Source organism: Triturus cristatus, chromosome 9 (genome assembly GCF_964204655.1).
Source record: "Triturus cristatus chromosome 9, aTriCri1.1, whole genome shotgun sequence".
Taxonomy (NCBI): Eukaryota; Metazoa; Chordata; class Amphibia; order Caudata; family Salamandridae; genus Triturus; species Triturus cristatus.
The window spans coordinates 820,652,719-820,672,206 of record NC_140592.1 but is presented as its reverse complement, the minus strand read 5'-3'; the positions used below and the strand labels follow the sequence as shown (position 1 = coordinate 820,672,206).

The window sequence follows — 19,488 nt, the reverse complement described above, 5'->3', positions numbered from 1 at the left end:
CGACTTGCAGACTTAATATGAAGCACATGACCTAGTAGGCAAACCTTCATAGTACAGTCAATAGGTTCCCCAACCATTTTCGTCAAAGTATCTGTGACCTCACCCCAAAATTTCGCCACCTTCAAACAGGACCATGCCAAGTGTAGAAAGCCTGCGCTATCAGCCCCACAGCGTTTACAACAGTGCGAGTCGCGCAACCCATACCTATACAATTGTGCTGGCGTATAATATACCTGATGGAGATATTTATAGTGTATATATTTAAGATTGCAATTCGCAGCGAACTGCCCCGTCATCCGACAACAGACCTCCCAATCTTTGTCTGTGAGCGGGTGCGGTAGGATAGCATTCCACATGGCCAGTGAGCCCGACTCCGCAGGCCCCTCCTCTTGTTGTGAGGCGCTATACAATCTGGAAACCAACTTCATATTGGCTTGTGTGGTGTATAACAATTACAGGGCACCGAGTGCCAGCGGTTCATCTGGGAAGCCGGGGTAGTGTGAGTGCAGCGCAGCCCGTAGTCTACAGTAAATGAAGGTCAGCATGGAAATGCACTCCCGGTCCCCCACAAAGTCCCGAAGGCCTATGAATCGCTCATTAGGGAAGATGTCGCCCATAGTGTGCGCCCCAGCCGTGCGCAACTCTTTAAGGGAGCCGGCCTCTCCAGTCACTGAGACAGCCATGTGGTGAACCAACGGCATCGCCGGCGCATAGAGTGGCAACCTTCCAGATCGGCGGCCAAGCTTCTACCAGGCCAGATAGGTACATTTCACCGTGTCTATTTCACCCCGTTCAAGAACCGTAGTGCTATTCACTATCATTGCCCTGAGAGGGATAGGATGGGCTGCACCCGCTTCCACCGCAACCTGTGGCGTGAATGGTGGAGCATTCTGCTAGTAATAGGCATAGTGTGCCTGAGCACACAGATAGTACAAGCGCATGTCCGGTATAGCAAAACCCCCATCTCATAAGGCTTCGTGAGTGTTTCCCACTGTATCCTGGGCTTCTTGCCCCCCCATGCCAGCGTAATGAGTAAGGAACGCAGTGTGGCAAAGAAATGCTGTGTGAGGCAAATCGGGATATTCACAAAAAAATAAAAAAATTTCGGTAGGACCACCATTTTAATGAGAGCAACCCTGTCAGCAAAGGTAAGGGGCAGCCTAATCCACCGGGACACCTGATCCTCGAGCCGAGAGATTGCTGTACCATAATTGGTACGAAGAACAACTTGAGGGTCCCTATGCACCCAAATACCCAGATACCTAACGGGCTCATTGGTCCATTCTAAGGGGTAGTCAAGGGCAACCTGCGTAGTGCTAGCCGTTAAGGATATTACAACCAATTTGTTCCAATTGATGGCGAGGCCCGAGTACCACTCAAACCTCACATACTCACGAATCAGTCGCGCCAGGTGGGCCGCCGGCTCATGCACATACAGGACCATATAATCCGCATACATAGACACTACCAACGGCCGCTGCAAAAAATGCAGAGCAGTGTCAGCATGTCTCTGCCGCAGGATACATGCCAACGGTTCCACCACCACCGCAAAAAGCAGGGGTGATAGAGGGCAGCCCTGGAGCGTACCGTGTTGAATGGGTAGCGGGTCTGAAGTCTGCCCGTTAACCCGAATCCTGGCCACCGGGTCCGTGTAGAGTAGTTTAATCCAATTTGTAAATACATACGGCACCCCCATGCGGTGCAACACCGCAAACATATAACTCCAGGCGATGGAGTCAAACGCCTTCGCGGCATCCAGCAGGACAGCCGCTGCCGGCAATTTGGGCTCCAGAAGATGTATCACCGCAAACAGCGTCCGAAGATTGTGCGCCGTGGACCGGGCTGGGATAAACCCAGATTGGTCGGGCAGCACCATCACCGAGATCAGGAGACACAGTCTGGTGGCCAGCACCTTTGCAAGAATCTTAACATCAGTATTCATCAAGGATAGGGGCCGGTAGGAGTCACAGCTGTCGGGCGTTTTCCCAGGCTTCAGGAGGGTTACTAGCAAAGCCTCCCGGAGTGAGTCAGGAAGCCGCTGTCGCTCATGCCCTTCCGCAAACATGGCCTGCAATTGGGGCACCAGGAGATCCACATACTCCTTATAAAACTCCGCAGGCAACCCGTCGGTTCCAGTAGCTTTACCATTAGGCAATTGCAGCGATTGCCTCCCTAATCTCATCAGACGTCAGCGGGTGCATAAGAAAATCTTGCTGTCTGCGCGACAGCCATACCAATGCTACGTCATCCAGGTACTGATTGATATCATCCTCTGCAGCCGTCTGACGACCACCATACAACTCCTTGTAATGCCTCACAAAGGCTGCAAGGATCCCAGGCGCATCACAATGAGTCTCCCCTCCTTCCACTATAGAGTGCACCGCACAGCTCTTCATGCACGCTTCTGTGATGCGCCTGGCTAAAGCGCGCCCAGGCCGACCCCCTTCTCCATAGTATCTAGCTTGCCAGCGCCGGGACAGATGTCTCACTTCCTGATCCGCCAATTCATTGTATGCCGTAATTTTAGAGCGCATGGTCGCCAAGACAGCGGGGGCCGGGTTCTCAGCATAATTTTGCTCCAGCTGCCCCAGCTCGAGTTCTAAACGGCGCATGGAATCCCGGAGCGACCGAAGCACACCAGCCTGAAGGCCGATACACACCCCCCTTATGGTTACTTTAAAGGCTTCCCACAAAACGCCGAGCGTTTGCACGGACCCCACATTCTCCGTAAAATAATGTTCAATTGCATCACGGACACCCTCCCGAAACACGGGATCAAGCAATTCCGTCGACTGCAGACGCCATTGGAATTGCGGTGATAGGTACGTGGGAATAGCCATAGTGAAACACACTGGGGAGTGATCAGACAGTGTGCGAGGGAGATGCACCACCCGTGTAGTCCAGGTGCTGATGTCAGTTGTTGCCAGCTAGTAGTCAAGCCGCGACCACGAGCTGCGCGCGTACGAGTGGCAAGTACCCTCCTGCACCGTGGGGTGCCGCAGGCGCCAAAGATCCATGAGACCCAGAGTGTGCATACCGTTGCGAATCGCCTGCGCAGCCTTTTTAATGGCAGTGTCTGCGGTGGTGCGCCGATCCAAAGTGGGGTCAAGCACCGCATTAAAATCCCCTCCACATATATTAGCAGCCGCAGGCAACTGATAGACCTTGCTCCAAAGCTCTTCATAAAAATCAGGGTCGTCCACATTGGGCCCATAGACATTAATTATGGTGACTAACGTACCACACGGCTAACCCTGTATAATTATGTATCTACCATTAACATCCGCATGTTCATAAGTACTAACAAATGGGACACCTTTCTTTATTAAAATCAGAACCCCACGGGCATAGGATGAATAAGAGGAGGCAAAACGCGAACCAACCCACCTGGCGGCCACCGAAGAGGCAGCAGCCCCAGTGATGTGCGTTTCTTGCAACAATGCTACATGTATGGCATGACGATCAAGATACGCCAACACTTGCCGAGTCTTTTTAGGGTTATTTAGACCCCTGACATTCCATGTGATCCAATTCAGTGTGCCTTCAGTATGTGTCAACTATCCTAATGAAGTTAATCTGCAACATAAGCGCGGTGTACTGCATGTACGCATAGACTACCCACCAGACCTGTATTCGGCAAGCAAACGATTGAGCATGAAACAGTCCCCAGAACTCCCCTCCCACCCACCCCAGCATCCCAATCATACCGGAGATACCCATGTAACTGAACAGCAGAACTAAGAGCTTCCATCTGGTCACCCACAGGTGGCTAGCTCACCTGCAGCGACCACTGTCAGTCATCAACAGCGTGGGGTGCACCCTTTGGCAGGACGCCAGTTGCCCGGATTCCCCCTCGGTGTAAGAGGGGGGGTCAGGGCCCAATAAAAGCTCTCTCTACATCACGTCCCAGCAAAGCGAGACCATAAGCATCTTCCACCACCAGCTCCCACAAACAGAACTCAGTCATGTAAGACCTGCATAGCACCACAACACTGTGAACACAGGACCAGCATCGCTGCCCATCCACCAACCACCAATCACGCAGCGCAGCCATCCAGCGCCCCATCCGGCGCGAAAAGTATCAGAGGCAACCAACTGTACAGCATGAACCAAATCTTCAACCATGCTCCCACCGATCTGATATCAACCCAGCAACAAGCCAGCTCATCCAGACGCACAAGCAGGCGAAGGAGCAGAACAATACACCAACCACATAGAAAGAACAGAAAGCTTGATGCACGGCATAGGCAACTAACACAGCAAACATTTCACAAATATCACTAGTCATCCAGTTCTGCGTCGTCTCCAGCCACTTTATCAACTTCCCGTCTCTCGAGCTGCCTTACGAACTGCATAGCGTCCTTCGGCGTCGTGAACAGTGTAGGTTTACTGCCCTGGTGAATCCGGAGTCGCGCCGGGTAGAGCATGGCGTACTGAATCTTCAGCGCTTGTAGCCTCTTTTTAACTGGCAGGAACTCCCGCCTAGCTTGCTGCACCGCCGCTGTAAAATCCGGGTAGAGCTGGACCTCGACTCCCTGATACTGTGTAGCACCCCTCTCTCTCGCCATCCGGAGCGCCGCGTCCCGGTCCCTGTAGTTAAGGAGCTTAGCTATGATCGGGCGGGGTGGTTCCCCTGGGATCGGGCGCGGCGCAAGAGAATGATGCGCTCTCTCAACCACCAACATATTGGAGAAATTCTCCACTCCAAAGAGAGTCTTAAGCATATCTTCAATATACAGCTCCATTTTCCCAACATTGGTGGATTCGGGCACCCCTATAATGCGCAGGTTGTTGCGGCGGGACCTCGCCTCCAACTCCTCATTCTTCGCAGAGATCACCGAAAGCACCTTCTCCATTTGGGCGCAGGACGCCCCGATCTGCTCGACCCTATCCTCTGTGGAGGAAATGCACTGCTCCGCCTCCGCAATGCGTGCCCCTTGCTTGTCCAGCGTGGACGCGATGTTGTCCATACGGAGATTGCAAGCATCTATCTTACTGTCTATGGCCTGTAGACTTTGTTGCATGGTGAGCATCTTCCTTTCAAGTTTACTGGTGCCACCCGCTCCCACATCCATATCAATCTCCGAGTCCGTCTCCGCAGGTGGAGCAGCTTTTTTGACGCGTTTGGTTTCAAAGGACAACTTAGGCTGCATCTGTTTATCCGACTTCCCCATCGCGGTAGAGGGCCAGTCGCACCCCCCGCCGGCGACCTGCACACTGTCCCAGTAAGCTGATATGATTCCCTGTAGGTGAAATAGAAAGAGAGCGCAGCAGCGTAGCTCACGCCAGGGAGCGACAGCCAGGGGCCATCAGGGCACCTCGTGCTTCTCAGCCAACAGGGGCACTCACCTCAGTTCCCTGTACCCCGAGAGTGTGCTGCAGGATCCACCCCAAAGGCACTGCGCATCAGCAGTAATGCGCCGCCGAAAGCGCGATGCCCAGCAGGAGTCCAAGGATGCAGCCACAGAGAAATGCCTCCTTAGCGGCCGTCCGCAGCGCCAGCAGAGCACAATCAGTCCGTACAGGCCTCATACACAGGGAGAAGCCTCCTCGAGTCGCCGCCGCAGCCCGCACCCAGGCAGCAAAATTGCGGATGTAAGCACGTCCAGCAGTTCCGCCGAAGGCACAGCGCTCACTGCCCCGGAGCAAGACCACAGCACACGCGGCAATCAGAGCCCTCCATGTACCGCTCACGACTCCTACCGCACCACCGGCACACACTCCACCAGAGCCAGGACAGCCTCCCGAGGCAACGGGAGTCTGCCCGCATCCAGCCGCAATGCCGGCAGTCCCCACAGAAGCCGCTCGAAGCAGCGCCGAGCCGCCGCTCACTCCTCCGCCAGCCGGATCCCTGCACCACAAGGCCGCTTGCCGTACCAGCAGCTTCCCAGGTCGGCACCTCCCCTCACAGCCCAGGACGGGCTCCGAGGCCACCACGAGCCCACCGCTGCCCAGGAGCCACCACCTCCGGAAGCGCCAGCAGTTAGAAACACGCAGCGGATAGCTGCGACGGGCCACAGCAGCTGTCACAGGTCCCGAGCAGCCATTTTCTCGCCCCGGACAGATCGTCAGCTACACAGGACGGCCTCTACGACAACAGCACACCGCCGGTCCCAGCTTCCAACTCAATCCGGTGCTCGCAGGTAGGGAGAGCAGGTGCATGCTATTCAGCCATGAATATAGCGTAGAGAGGCAGGATATTAGACGGATGATGGCCCTGACCAGCAGAGCTGCACTAACGTGCGGCCATTTTGCTTCAGGCTCACTAGCACCGCCTCGACAGTCTGTAACTTTATTGCCTTTTTTAAGGCCTGGTTTGATGGTGCAGCTCTGGGCTCAGGCTCTGGCTCTGCCCACATGTTAGGAGCCATGAGTACATGTCTTGATTAGACAGAGGTTGTGTGCTTCCATAAAAAAGTGCTTGCCTTCCAGTAGCTGTGATCATTGTGCCTATGCATTCAGCGGCCTAAGCTTGAACTTTAAGGGGCACACACATGACAATTGAATGCTATTAAAGTATCTTAGATAACTAGATAATGTATGCTGTTTTTCTCTGACAGCAGCTCAGATGGTAGGAAGGCAGTTATTAATCTACATGGATTTTTAGGTCTGGTTTGACAGTGCAATTTTCACCTGACCTTTAAACCTAAGCCAATATTATTCTACAGTGCTTTTCACCCACACAAATACATATCTATCCCCATGCTATTTACCTGTTAAGCTTCACATTGCCATACAACACTCCGCTAAACCGGACCTATTGTAATTGCCAATGCTTGTTCTTTCCCGATCCACATCTTTCTATACAGGAAGAAAGGTTACACGAACTGGAATGTAAGAAGGCAATCCAAAAGGGCAATAAGTGATTCTAAGGCAAAACAAGTTCCAATTCCTGACATTTGATGGGTGGCATCATAGTAGTTGTGCACTTTTACCTGGCATTACAGGCCTCACAGCTCAGGAGTGATGACATTTTTGAGAGATCAGTGCTGCATGACATTTTGATCTGAAGGCTGCTCCTCGCACCTGCCTCCTTACTAGTCTGGCTTTGGAACACTTTAAAAAATGGAGGAATCTGTTGTAAATTGTTCCATAAGAAAAATAAGTTACCTTTGGGAACACTCTTTCTGGTGAATACTACACTGTGCTTATATTTCTGTGACAGCCGATGTTGTCATGAGGGCACCATTAGAAGGAAGACAGCGCATTACCTAATAAGAGCCCTTTTAAATATGGCATCTGCACACAAAGAACTCCCTGAACAAATCACTCCAGTACATTGAAAAAAATCTGAAAGTGTCCTACTTTGTCTTGCAAACTGTCTGGCATCAGCAGCGGCGGCTCCTCAGCAATGGGAGAGGAGCATCAACCCAAAATTAATTTACATTTGCTGGCTCTTAGCCAGCGCTGTTGGGAGGGGCCGGGCTGAGGTATGAGAGAGGGGAGGAGGAGTGCTAGTGCACTCCACTCCCTAAGTGCGCATTTGTGTTTTGGCTGGCCGTCTCAGGCCGACCAAAACACACATGCGCACTTAGGTTTTCTCCAGCCCAGCTGCATTGAGCAGCTGGGCTGGAGAAACCCCAAAGACTCCCTGGTCTGAGCAGGCCATCTTTTCTGCCTGCTCATACCAATCCCCGCGCTGAAGCGACTCCCCTTTAACCCACTCACCCAACACCCTTCGTTTATGGCAGCTGCCGCTGGGCATCAGTGGATTGACCGGGCCTGTTTTCTTACTTGTAGGTTGGTACTTATAGTACTATAATAAGTGGAAATACTGCAAGACCCAGAATGCAAAAAAGAACAGTAGGAGTGGATGAGCTGCTCATTTTGGGCATAGGACAAATTCTGACTTTCTGAAAGCCTCTTGAGCCCACCTACTTCATATTAATGTGTGCCCTTAGAGTACCTTACCATGAACCCCCATCATAACCTAATGTACAATATCTTGTTCCCAATAATGCTCATAGCCATATGCCCTGAAGTTTACGTCATCCTGTCCACCCCTGATACATATTACCCTGTGCTCCCTTAATGCAGAGAACAAAGTGCTCACATCACTCATTGTTTCCTTAAATCACATCACACACATATTCCTTAGGATTGCATCCCCAATAATGCTCTGAATTAAATCATTTGTGCACTTTTAGTGCAAATCACCTTTTTTTCTTCTGCTGTACTTCACAGTGTTCCCCTGATGCACATCCCTTTGTGCCCCTCGCTGCACATGAACATGTGCTCTACTGATGCACATCACCCTGTATCTACTGCTGCACATTTACGCATGATTCTTGGTGTGTGTGTATACATTTTCGCAGCCTCTGAGATGTGGGTGTCTGTATATCTCTTGGTCATTGTGAAAAGTGGTTTCTGAAGGTGTGTTTGTGTGCAAGAGGTGTTGTTAAGTGGATGTCCCTTTTCTATGATCATAACTACATACTCATCTTTGATACTGGGTTTTAGATTGAGTGGACATTATCAGAATGATGTAGCTTCAGCCCAAGTACAGGCAATGTAGAGTATATTTGTTAGATCTATCCCACATGTTGGCTAAGTAAAACACCATGAAGAGACAACGTCCAACATCAAAGTACAAATAGGGTTTGTTATTAACATGACAGGAAATTATGAAGATATGAGTTTTGCGACATTTCCTGAATTGTACAAAAGAAAGCAAAAGTCTGAGAAGGAAAGAGACCCACAATGGTAGGAAACAGACTCAGCCATGTGATCTGGTGAACAAATGAGGAGACAGAGGCTGCTGGAATGATGGTGCCTCCTATTCATACATTAACGGGTGTTGTCAATTGAGATGAATCAAGGAATGGGGAAGGAATGGGGAATCTTCAGAAAGGAGATAGGAATCAGTGCTTGTTTGAGGATGTCACTTGATTATAAAAGCCACAGGGAACTGAAAATAGCACTTTCAGCTGCATTGGGATTTGAAATCCAATAAGGAGGATCACTCAGGAGTTGTACTCTGAGGAAAGAAAGTGGAGATCCTTCAGCCAAAATTGGGGACACATTAAGTAGCAGGATGGCACACAATAAGTAATTATGTACATTCTGTTTAGCTCTCCATCACAACACTGATAGAGGTGTCTGGAGATTTTCTATCTAACCTCTCTCACTCTTGAACACACTCCTCATTATATTGTTTGATGACCATCCCTCAACAGATTAAGGAATTCCCTAAAGACAAACCTCTTCACCTGACAACACAATGCCAAAACCAGTCCAAGGTGGCACTCATCCTCATTGCTAGAGATCTGCGAAGATAGACCTGCTGACAACCAGATGAAAACTACGAGTGCACCCTCAGCACCTGTACATCTTCCTGATCCACTCCTCATGGTGGACAAAAAACGATGGATTGGAATGCAGCCCAGAGCATTTATCAGTGGCTGAGATTAATTCGAGCATTCCATCCATCACCTTGTGGTTTTTGCATTTGATGCCCTAAGTGTATGGGGTATGCCCAGACGTGGGTCCTGGGCTCACTGTGCCAGCTGAAGAGCCCTACCTAGGGTGAAATTGGTCCTAGGATGCTTGTGTTACCATTAAGGAAGGGTTGGAAAGGACCCTCTCAGAAGGGTCACCCCGAAACGCTTTGCCTTCGTCTGCCTCTTTTTCCACCTTGTTTATTTTAGTTTTAGGACTGCTAACCAGTGCTAAAGTGCTTGTGCTCTCCCCTCTAAACATGATATAATTGGTTTACATATGTTTAGCATATGTAATTTAACTTGTAAGACCCTTGAGGAATGGTTTACCATATACCCAGGGCCTATAAATTAAATGCTACCAGTTGGCCTGCAGCACTTATTGTGCTACCCACCTAAGTAGCATTCTGAAACTTATCCATTGCAGCTTGAATGGAGTGTTATACTGCCCTGTCGACTTGGCATTTAAAGTCCTTTGCCAAGCCTTACACTCCCCTTTTATTACACATAAATCAACCCTAAGGTAGGCCCTAGGTAGCCCATAGGGGTGTTGCTGTGTAAGTAAAAGGTAGGACATGTACTTTTAAGTTTTGCATGTCCTGGTAGTGACACACTCCCAATTTTGCTTTTCACTTCTGTGAGGCCTACCCCTCTCATATGATAACATTCTGGATTTGTTTTTACTTTTAAGAAGCTGTAAATCCTAATAGAGAGGAGGTACTTTTGTCATGTTTTATACCTATGGAATTGTAAGGACTAATCCTCTTTGATGGCAAAGTCGAATTTATCATTGCAATTTTGAAAATACCACTTTTAGAAAGTTGGCATTTTCCTGCTCTTAGCCCTGAGTGCTTGCAGCATGTCTATGATTGCATGTCTGGGTAAGGTGACAGCTGGGCTGTGTGTATTCCCTCTAGACAGCCACACGCAAAGGGAGCTTAGGTGTGACTTGATGGGCCATACTGGGGGGATAGGAGGGAGGAGCTGGGTACAGACTCACACTTACACCTGAATAGGCTGTGTCCTATCCCCACTCAAAGGGCTGTATAGCCCTCTGTAGTGAACCTGGAGCTAGGGCAGGGAGGGAAGACCTCTGTACACTACAAAGACCATTCTTTGAAGCCCCCCCCCACTTCAAAGGCACCATTGGGTATAAGAACTGGACTTCAGACCCTACCACCTCAGTACACGTCTGGATCTGTGGATACCCTGCCACCAAGAAGGACTGCTGTGCTGCTGAAGGACGGTCACTCTGCTGTAGTGCTGCTCTGAAAGAACTGCTTTCTTGCTGTGCTGACCTGCTGCGCTCTTTGCCTGGGTGAGAAGGACTGGACCTGCATCACTTGTCCACAGATCCCAGAGTGACTCCAAGGGCTAATTGGCTGGCCTCTTGATCCGAAGTTTCAGGGACATACAAGACTTCCAACCACCATGCTCCTTTGCTCCAGTGGAATTGACACATCCCCTCTGCTGTGGGAGCAGAATTGACGCATTGCCGCTGTTGGGGGAACAGAACTGGCTCATTGCCTTCGGAACCAGCACATCACCCTCAGAGTCAGCATATCCTCTGCTGCAGGAGCAGAACCAATGCATCGCATTCGGTAACCAACGCATCGCCGTCAGAACAGATGCATTTCTGCTGTTGCATGGAGATACGCATTAACGCTACTACGTGGAGAAAATCGATGCATCGCTTTGGATGAACCCCACATCTTTGACAACGCAACTAGGATTAAGTGTTTTTTCTTTCAGCAGACCTCACGGAGGTCCTGTATTCGGCCTGCGTTTCATTGCGATCTGCATGAACTTTTGACTTTGTCCCAGTCCTTCGCGACCAGATATCCCAAAGAAGTGCTTATTGTTTCTAAGTGCTATTATACAGTTTAATCTTTAAAAAAATCATACCTCAAGTTATACTTATCGGCTTTTTGTTGTTTTGGTCTTGTTTTATTCATAAATTAAGAGCTATTTTTAAACTTGGTGTGGAATCTTTTTGTGTGGTGTTTTCACAGTTTTACTGTTTGAAGTGTTGCACAAATACTTTACACATTGCCTCATGAATACTAATGGGATAGGTCAAATTGCGACCCCCTACAATTCTGTGGGTTTTGTGAACCAACCTTTTAATACATAAGTTGGTTCACAAAATACCAATGCATTCGGTAGAAGTCTGTGAGCAAACTGCAACAACTTGTACTAAACCCATTGTAGTATATTTCAAATAGAACATTTTAAATTGTGAATCATTGTTAGATACTATTTATGATTTCTTATTTGGAATCTTTGTACATGAGGTCCCTTATTCCTTGCTAGCAAGATGCAACACTGCAGCACGACAGTACATTTTTGCACCTGCTCATTGTGATGGACACTGACCTAACACAATTTCTGCAGATGATGAGAATTGTAATGATCCATTCCCTCTCCCTGAGAGTGAGCACCAAACTACCCCACTTAACATCCTCATGCTGACTCATTGTAGTTTGAACAACAAGCACATGTTTCCAGCTCTCAACCAAACTGTACATAGATACCATTTGTTCTTGCCAAAAACATACGTCAGGCTGATGTTATTTTCAATCTTTGCCTTCTAGATAGAATCGGTCGGCCTCATTATTGATATCCCAGCACGCTACAATTAGTGTGAAGAGACGATTACCTTTCTAACCTATTTTCAGTAAGCTTTTTATCTTGCCATAGATGACTTAATCTTCTCCTAAGTATAATTACTGCAATTCATTCATTTCTGATTCTAAGGACTTTTTTGTAAAATTTCTACTGTAGGATTTGTTGAATCTGAGCACTTTTCACTCCTATCTGTATAGTGCTGTAAACGCTCCTTTCCACTCTGTGCACTTTGGGTGATAGCATGGACGAAAATGTTGCCTAGGTAAATTGTATACCTGGCAACTTCAATTATAGTATTAAGCATGAGATAAGGTGGCAGTAAAAAGTAGATCACCACAAAATGTTTATTCTAAATCTCAGTGTGTTTTAGGATAGTGTTTTATGTTAATTTTATTAATCTTTTAGGACAAAGTTGTGGCTTTCCTGATGAAGCCCGAAACCGGTCCTAGGATGCTTGCTTCCAGTCCAGGGAGGACCTGGCCTGGCAGTTCGGGCTGGACTGTTTCCTTTGGGCACAGGGTCAAGACTGTTTTGCATATGGCTGGGTCCAAACTGGAATAGCATGGTGAGAAAAAAACGATGGGTTTAGGCCCAGATCTCTGTATGGGGTGAATGTATGACATTGTTCTGCATTCTGTCCATCAATAGTTCTTTTTATATTTAGTATGGTTCCTGCACTCCCCTACTACCTCTTTAACCATCCATGAGGATACCAAACATGGTTATTCATTACCTCATGGAAGAACTAAATTACAGGGCTCACTTGGGCAAAGCATGGTTCCTATTCCCATGACGATATTCTGCAATCACAGCCTCTGGTAGTTTGGTTAAATGAGAGACTCAACAGTTCATTTTTAGGTGTTTTCTGAAATGCATGTAGTTAGGTTCAAATCTCAAGGATGGTAGAGGGCTCTTGATTGCCTTGGGTCATGCACGCCCAGGGTTCTATCCCCATGTTTCATCTCCTTTAACACGTCATTCACCAAACACAATATTTCAGTATATTCATAGGGAGTAGCATGCAAACAAGACTCATCATACCTGTTGTTTCAAGCTTTCCTCGCCTGCAGAATATTCATAAATGGGTGATGATCCCTGTGGGCGTAGCCTTATATCATCCAAGGTGAAATCGTTAGTCTGCAAAAAAGTATAATAATGAGCATTGTTAAAGGTTTGGTCTAGGCCTCTTATTACAGTTTGAAACAGTTCATTAAGTCAAAATGCTGATGGACTGAGCAGTGAGAAGTGTGTAGTGTGTTTTGAATGGCCTTTGTTTTTAGCATGACTCTTCAATTCATTAAGATATTGTTTGGTGACTATTGTGAAATGTGCTGCCGGCCTTCTTTTTATATATACGTTGTGAGAGAAAAAGGAAGTAACAACCTTATGGCATGGGGGAAAAAAGATTTGCCATGAGTCAGGTGGTTCTGGAAAGGCTGTCCTTATGGAAAGCGGAGAAAAACATAATCTCTGACTCATAGTAAGGGTTTAGGCCTTGCCTGAGTACTAGCGACCAAAGTCTGAATTTGTATCCATTAATCCAGAAAGATACTCTCTTTTGGGGTTTTATGGACCTCACATCAGGCTTTGACCAGGTGAATCACTCTAAGCTATGGTCAATGTTGCTGTTGCTTGATGTTGATTTGACCCTGGTCTCCTTTTTGGCAGACATTCATATGGATATGTCTGCTTCGGTGAGATTTGGGGACGATGGCTCATGCACTAAACACTTTCAGATCACTTGTGGCATCAGGCAAGGTGTATCCTGGCTCCTTGTTTATTCACCATTTATAGAGGCAGCATTACTGAGAAAACAATGCGATCCTCCTTGAGCCTGCACCCGGCCAACACCAGTTCTTTTATATGCAGACGATGCTGTCATTATGTCCAGAATGGCATTAGGGCTCCAACTGCTTCTCGACTCTCTTGTAGACTTCATGGGTGGTCTGGACCTTTCTGTAAAGCACTAAAAATCTTTTGTCTTGGTGACTGGTGCCAAACCCGCTAAAGCTTATTTTTGTAATAAGATAATTACACACCTATAATTACCTGGGTATTCTCCTTGACAATAGGTGCTCCTCGGATCCCGTATGTCTCGCTAAAATATTTACGTTAGCTAGATTATGTGGGTCAGTCCTGAACTTCAGTTCAAGGGTTGGCAGAAAATCAATAAAAGCTTGTTCATAAATGTTTATAAATGTTCACATTTATAAAGCCAGATGTGTATCTGCCACATGTTATGGCAGTGACATCTGAGGGTATTGGGAATGCAATATTATTCAGCTGGAAGAAAGCATTTACTGGCTGTCCCGCAAAGCTCCGCAACATTTGCCGTGCATGAGGAATCAGGGCTGAAACACATCTCAGACACTATTAAACTCGGGCCACTGCTACATTGTATCTCTATCTAGTATAAGAGGGAGCCAACTCTGAGCAGAATAATAATCAGGGATTGTCTCGACTTGGACCATATGAAAGTGATTCCCTGGTTGAGATATATCAAGTCCGAATTTACAGCCCTAGGCCGCCCTAGTTTGTTTTCGAGTCCCGCATGAATTTTCAAGGAAGAGTATTTGTGGATAAAACTACATTTTCTATCACGCCTTTCTGCAGACAGGGAAGGGTTAGAAATACTGAAACCTGCTTTCCGGGCCCACTATTTGATCAAAACCATACCTTCTACTGAGTCGTATCTGACATGGGTTCATAATATAAATCATCTTCTGCTGTTATCTGGGTTCAGAATTGAATTTTTTCTGCCTTTAATCAGCTTTCCTAAAGGCTAGGCTTCCTTGGTCCATGTGAGTGTTGCAAGGTCTCGGCAGAGATCATTGTACATGTTGTCATGTTTTGCCCGTTTTATACCTACCCTAAAAGCTGCACATTTTGATAAAGTAAGGCCTGCAATGCTGTTTCTTTTCATGCTTGGGGATGTTCACACTTGTGTGAATATAGGGTCTTTTTTAAGCAGCAGTGTCAAATCATGTGAGTCTTGGCCTTTTTTATGTGCTGTTGTAATACGTGTTTACTTATGGCCGATAACATCATCCTGGTTGATTTGTCGTGCGCCAACGCACACTGCACTATGATTATCCACGTTATCATTCTGGTACATACTGCTTGGTGCGATATTTTTGTCCTCTCAGGTCATTAAATCACTCGAGAATGTTTACTGTACTGTGATTATGCACCTTGACCCTATGTCTGGACCTTGAATGTGTTTTATGATATCATTATGATTTATTGAGTTTTTATCTGATTTTATGTATCTTTTATGGTTACACAGATGGAATAAAGATTATTATTATTGCCATGGTGGTCTAATAAGTACATCTCTAAATTGAGAAAACTTAGCAAAGTTTATTTTCTGACTGGCAGTCCTTTCCATCATACTAATATCAAGTCACATCTAGTGTTCACTGGAGCCGAAGCATTCTCTGACCGGCTTGGATAACCACATTCCAGTGCTGGAAAATTGACCATTAATGTATCAGATAGACAGAGACACTTTTTTTCTCTAATTTAGCTATTTCTTGTGCCAGTTGTGCCATTTTTCGTTTTGTATTCTCTTAAGAATAAATATGTGAGGTATTTGATTTCATTTGTTTGAGTTTGGAATACCTTCCACCCAATAAAGGACCATCTGGGTCCAAAATTAATTGGGATCATGATTATGTGCTCATAACATGGTAGATGAATGTCTACGAGCTTTGGGTTGATTAATTAAAATTGGATGATGATAGATTTAATAATTAAAATTGGACAATGATAATCTTCGTATTTGAAAATATGAATTCTTGAGAATGCACAAACTATTTAATAAGGATTGCAGAGAATTCATCAATAAATACTGGTGGTCACCAAGGCGTAGATATTCTTCAAGCACCACCAACACAATAAGGGCCCGATTCTGATGCGGTTTGCAAAGCTTGCTGACCGAATGGGTTTGGGAATGGTTTCTGACCGGATCGGATTGGGAGGGTCCAACCGACCGAGTACGATGCATCCGGATGCTTCCAGATACGATTTGGTCGGACTCCCATTGACTTTAATGGGAGCTTTCATTCCGACCGAATGCATAGGCACACATTGAGGAAAGGGGTGGCTGTGGAAAATCGTGCACCCTGTGGTGGGCACCCCCTGGTGCGTGCCACACTGTGCATGGGTGGTAAGGGGGGACCCCTGGATACCCCCATGGGCCTGATTGGGAACGCTCCTGGTGCAAGGGGGCCGCACTATGGGCCTCCAAAGTCTGATTCCAACTGCCGACTCGAGTCAGACGGCACGATTCGGAAAGGCTGTCCAAATTCAGCATCGTACTCAGTCATTTGGAAAGACACGTTACCGATCCTATTTGGATGGAGCAAATGCCATTACGATGCCTTCATAACCACATCAGAATCAGGCCCTAAGGTGGCAAACCCTTACTGGATCATTCTGCAGATAATTTTGTTTGAATGGGGGTGTGGTCCAGGAAATTCCTTCCCTTTAAACTAACCATACTAAACCCATTTTTCCTGAGTCAACTTAGAGATGGAATTATCAAATCCATGGGCATTAACCTGTCATTTACCACCTGCACTGATCAGGAGGTAAATAGAAGCAGGGGAGTTGTACCAAGAGTGGGTTGGGGCAGGTAGGGTGTGAATGGGCTAAACAGGCTGTGAGCTGGCAGAAAACAGTGCCCTGGGAGGAGGTCATGAAGCAGACATACTGTGCTTGTGCCCCGCAGCCCTTGCCCAATTTGCATGTGATTTTACAGGCTGAATTTCCTAGTTAGTAAAATGTGACTTGATGTTCCCTCAAGAACACTAGGTCAATTGCCATCGGACAGAACAGTAACCTAGCAGTGTATAACATTCTGTCCAGCTCCTAATCAGGATCATAATACTTCCTTCCCTACTTCAACTCATATGAAAACCCTGAACGTTCACATACAATGTATTCAGGTCAATGTTGTTACTATTCAAACTAAGAAACAAAATATGTCAGTGCAGTACCTTCAAATGTTGCAACTTTTATCCATAAGCTCTATTCCTAATACACTGATGCAGGGGTCTCCAACCTTTTCTGTAGTGACAGCTACTTCTTATCAGTGAGTTTCTGAAGGCTAAACAACTCACGCATTGTTAAGAGATGCCCCGCGCCCAGCTTCATTGACTTAAAGGCAAATTACCCAGACCGAGATAGGGGGAGCGAATGTATGAGTGCGTGAGTAACCGACGCTGGTCTTGGGTTGCTGTATGTGGAACATCGAGCGTTTTAAACCTATCAGTTGAGGCAATTGTCCGGTCGTTTCGCGGACAGACAGTTGCCAGATTTGAGGTCGAAAATTCGAGAGACTGTCCGGTCCTTTCGTGGACAGACAGTCAGAGAAGTGATTGTCCAGTCGTTTCGTGGATAGATAATTACTTCAGAGTGTGAATGAGACGAATGCAAGAGTGAGAAGCGAATTGTGAACTGCTGTGAGTGGAGGAAGAGTGACGTCTGAAGGTGCCGCGCTGCGATAGGTCGGTTGGTGTGAGTCACGCTGGTATTGGTGGATTGACATCTGGAAGTGAACAAAAATACTATGTGCGAACAAAAATCAGGTCATCATGAAATGTTTTAAAGTTTTACGAGATTTGTGTAGAGGTGACAGACATGTGGCTACTCGGGGAGGAGAAGAAGCCCCTCCCGAGGATACCCCAGCACATTATATGGCAAAGATTGTGGGATTGCATACTATAATTTTGCTTGAAAATTGGCATAAAATGACTCAAGGAGAGGAAGAATTGACTTTCCCACGTTATGGTACTTTCAGGTTAGATGTGCTGTACCAATAGAAATCGGTGATGTCCTCTTTACGACCTCTGCCTAGACCGACACAGTTTGAGGCACTACACACATGGATTAGAGCAGCGTATGACAGGAAAAAGGATAGGACTCAGGGAAGGGTGAAGAAGTCGATCAGGGCATTCCAGGACGTGAGGTGGGATGCACTAGAGAAAAGGTGGAGAGTGGAAACGATTGAGGGGGATGGATTGTACCCGCTATTAGAAAAAAACAGAAGGTGCGAAGGCAAAGAGCGTAGAAGAGGATGATAGTGATACGGATGACAGCTTGGAATCCAGATTCTTACAAAGGAAAGTTGACCCCAGCAGAAGGGACTAGTAGATTACAGATTCAGTCGAACGTGAGAGTAGTAGGGAAAATCTCGACGGGAACAGAGGACATGAGAACGCAGTCTCCAGCAGGTACAGAAGCAGCGGGAGGTGTGAGGCTACCGGATGCTTTAACAGTGCCGGTTACCATTGGACCTATAGTATCGGTCTATGACCCAGACCAAGCAAAAATTGGCAGTCTAGCACAGTCAACTGCAGGAGAAAGAATCATTACCGAAGGGAATGGCACAGTGAGCGAAATGGAGCAGGCTCCGAGACCTATAGAATGGAGTGCGCCATTGCCAGCCACTGCAGACTTCTCTAGAGGACAGGTGGAGGTGAGGTCGCCGAGACCAAAGTCTTTGGCCGAGTCAAGATCAGATCTGAGAATGTGGGTACCACCTGCGAGGAACCAAATGGTAGAATAACAGGGAACGGTGAACTAGATGAGTCAGCAAACCAACTAGTTTCTAGGAACATGACAGACGAGAGTAGGTTTCGAGTTCAGAGCTGCGAGAATGATGAACGCAATGGAGCAGCTTGTTGGGAGTCATTGAGAGGCGCCGTGAGGGCAAGGATGTTAGATGTAGTGAGGTTGAAAGCAGAAGTTGATGGAATAATTAATGGAAATTTGTCTTTGGACAGGATAGAAATTCATGAACAAGATGAGCTGCTTTTTGTAGCAAAGGATGTGACTCGCAAGGCAAGGACTGCGCATGAGAAACTGACAGATTTGGCCAAGAAGTACGAGGTAGATCTGTCTACAATGAAGTCGTTGCAGGGGAGCCATAGGTTGCAGCATAGTGACCAAGAATTGGAAGAAAAGAGGGTCATAGGACTGAGAACACACATCAGAGATTTGATTGTAGGGATGCGCGCATGGATCATGCTTGACAAATGGTAGGAAAGGTGGTCTAAGAAAAAGAGCTCCAAAAAGACTGTAGCAGAGACGCCGCCTCCGGGTGGAGGGATGCTAGGCGTAGAGAATTACCCTTTTACGGGAGGTACAAAATGGAGAGTATGTGCATGTGCCTTGGAGTAGAGGTGATTTGGCTGCATTTACAAATGATTTTCCTCGGCTGAGGGAAAAGCCTGTAGAGTGGTACAAGCAGGTTGACGGCTTTGTCAAAATCTCGAAAGTATTGTGGATTGATTTGAACACATTGTTTGATATCGTAGTTCCAGGGGATTTGTGGACCGCATGTTAAAGTTGCTGTTGAATGGCCGACTTCTGAGCCAGAGAGGGATTCTGTCACGAATGGTCCGTCACCCATAGTTAT

At 47.0% G+C, this 19,488-nt stretch overlaps 1 protein-coding gene across 2 annotated transcripts in view; it reads right to left on the bottom strand.

Annotated features, from left to right (window-relative positions):
• AHNAK2 (AHNAK nucleoprotein 2) overlaps positions 1–19,488 on the bottom strand; it is a 407,486-nt gene that overhangs the window by 142,960 nt on the left and 245,038 nt on the right. For both annotated transcript variants that reach the window (XM_085626234.1, XM_085626235.1), the window contains exon 3: positions 13,107–13,202. In XM_085626234.1, coding sequence (XP_085482360.1) covers positions 13,107–13,202 — 96 coding nt within the window. The remainder of the gene's footprint in view (positions 1–13,106; positions 13,203–19,488) is intronic.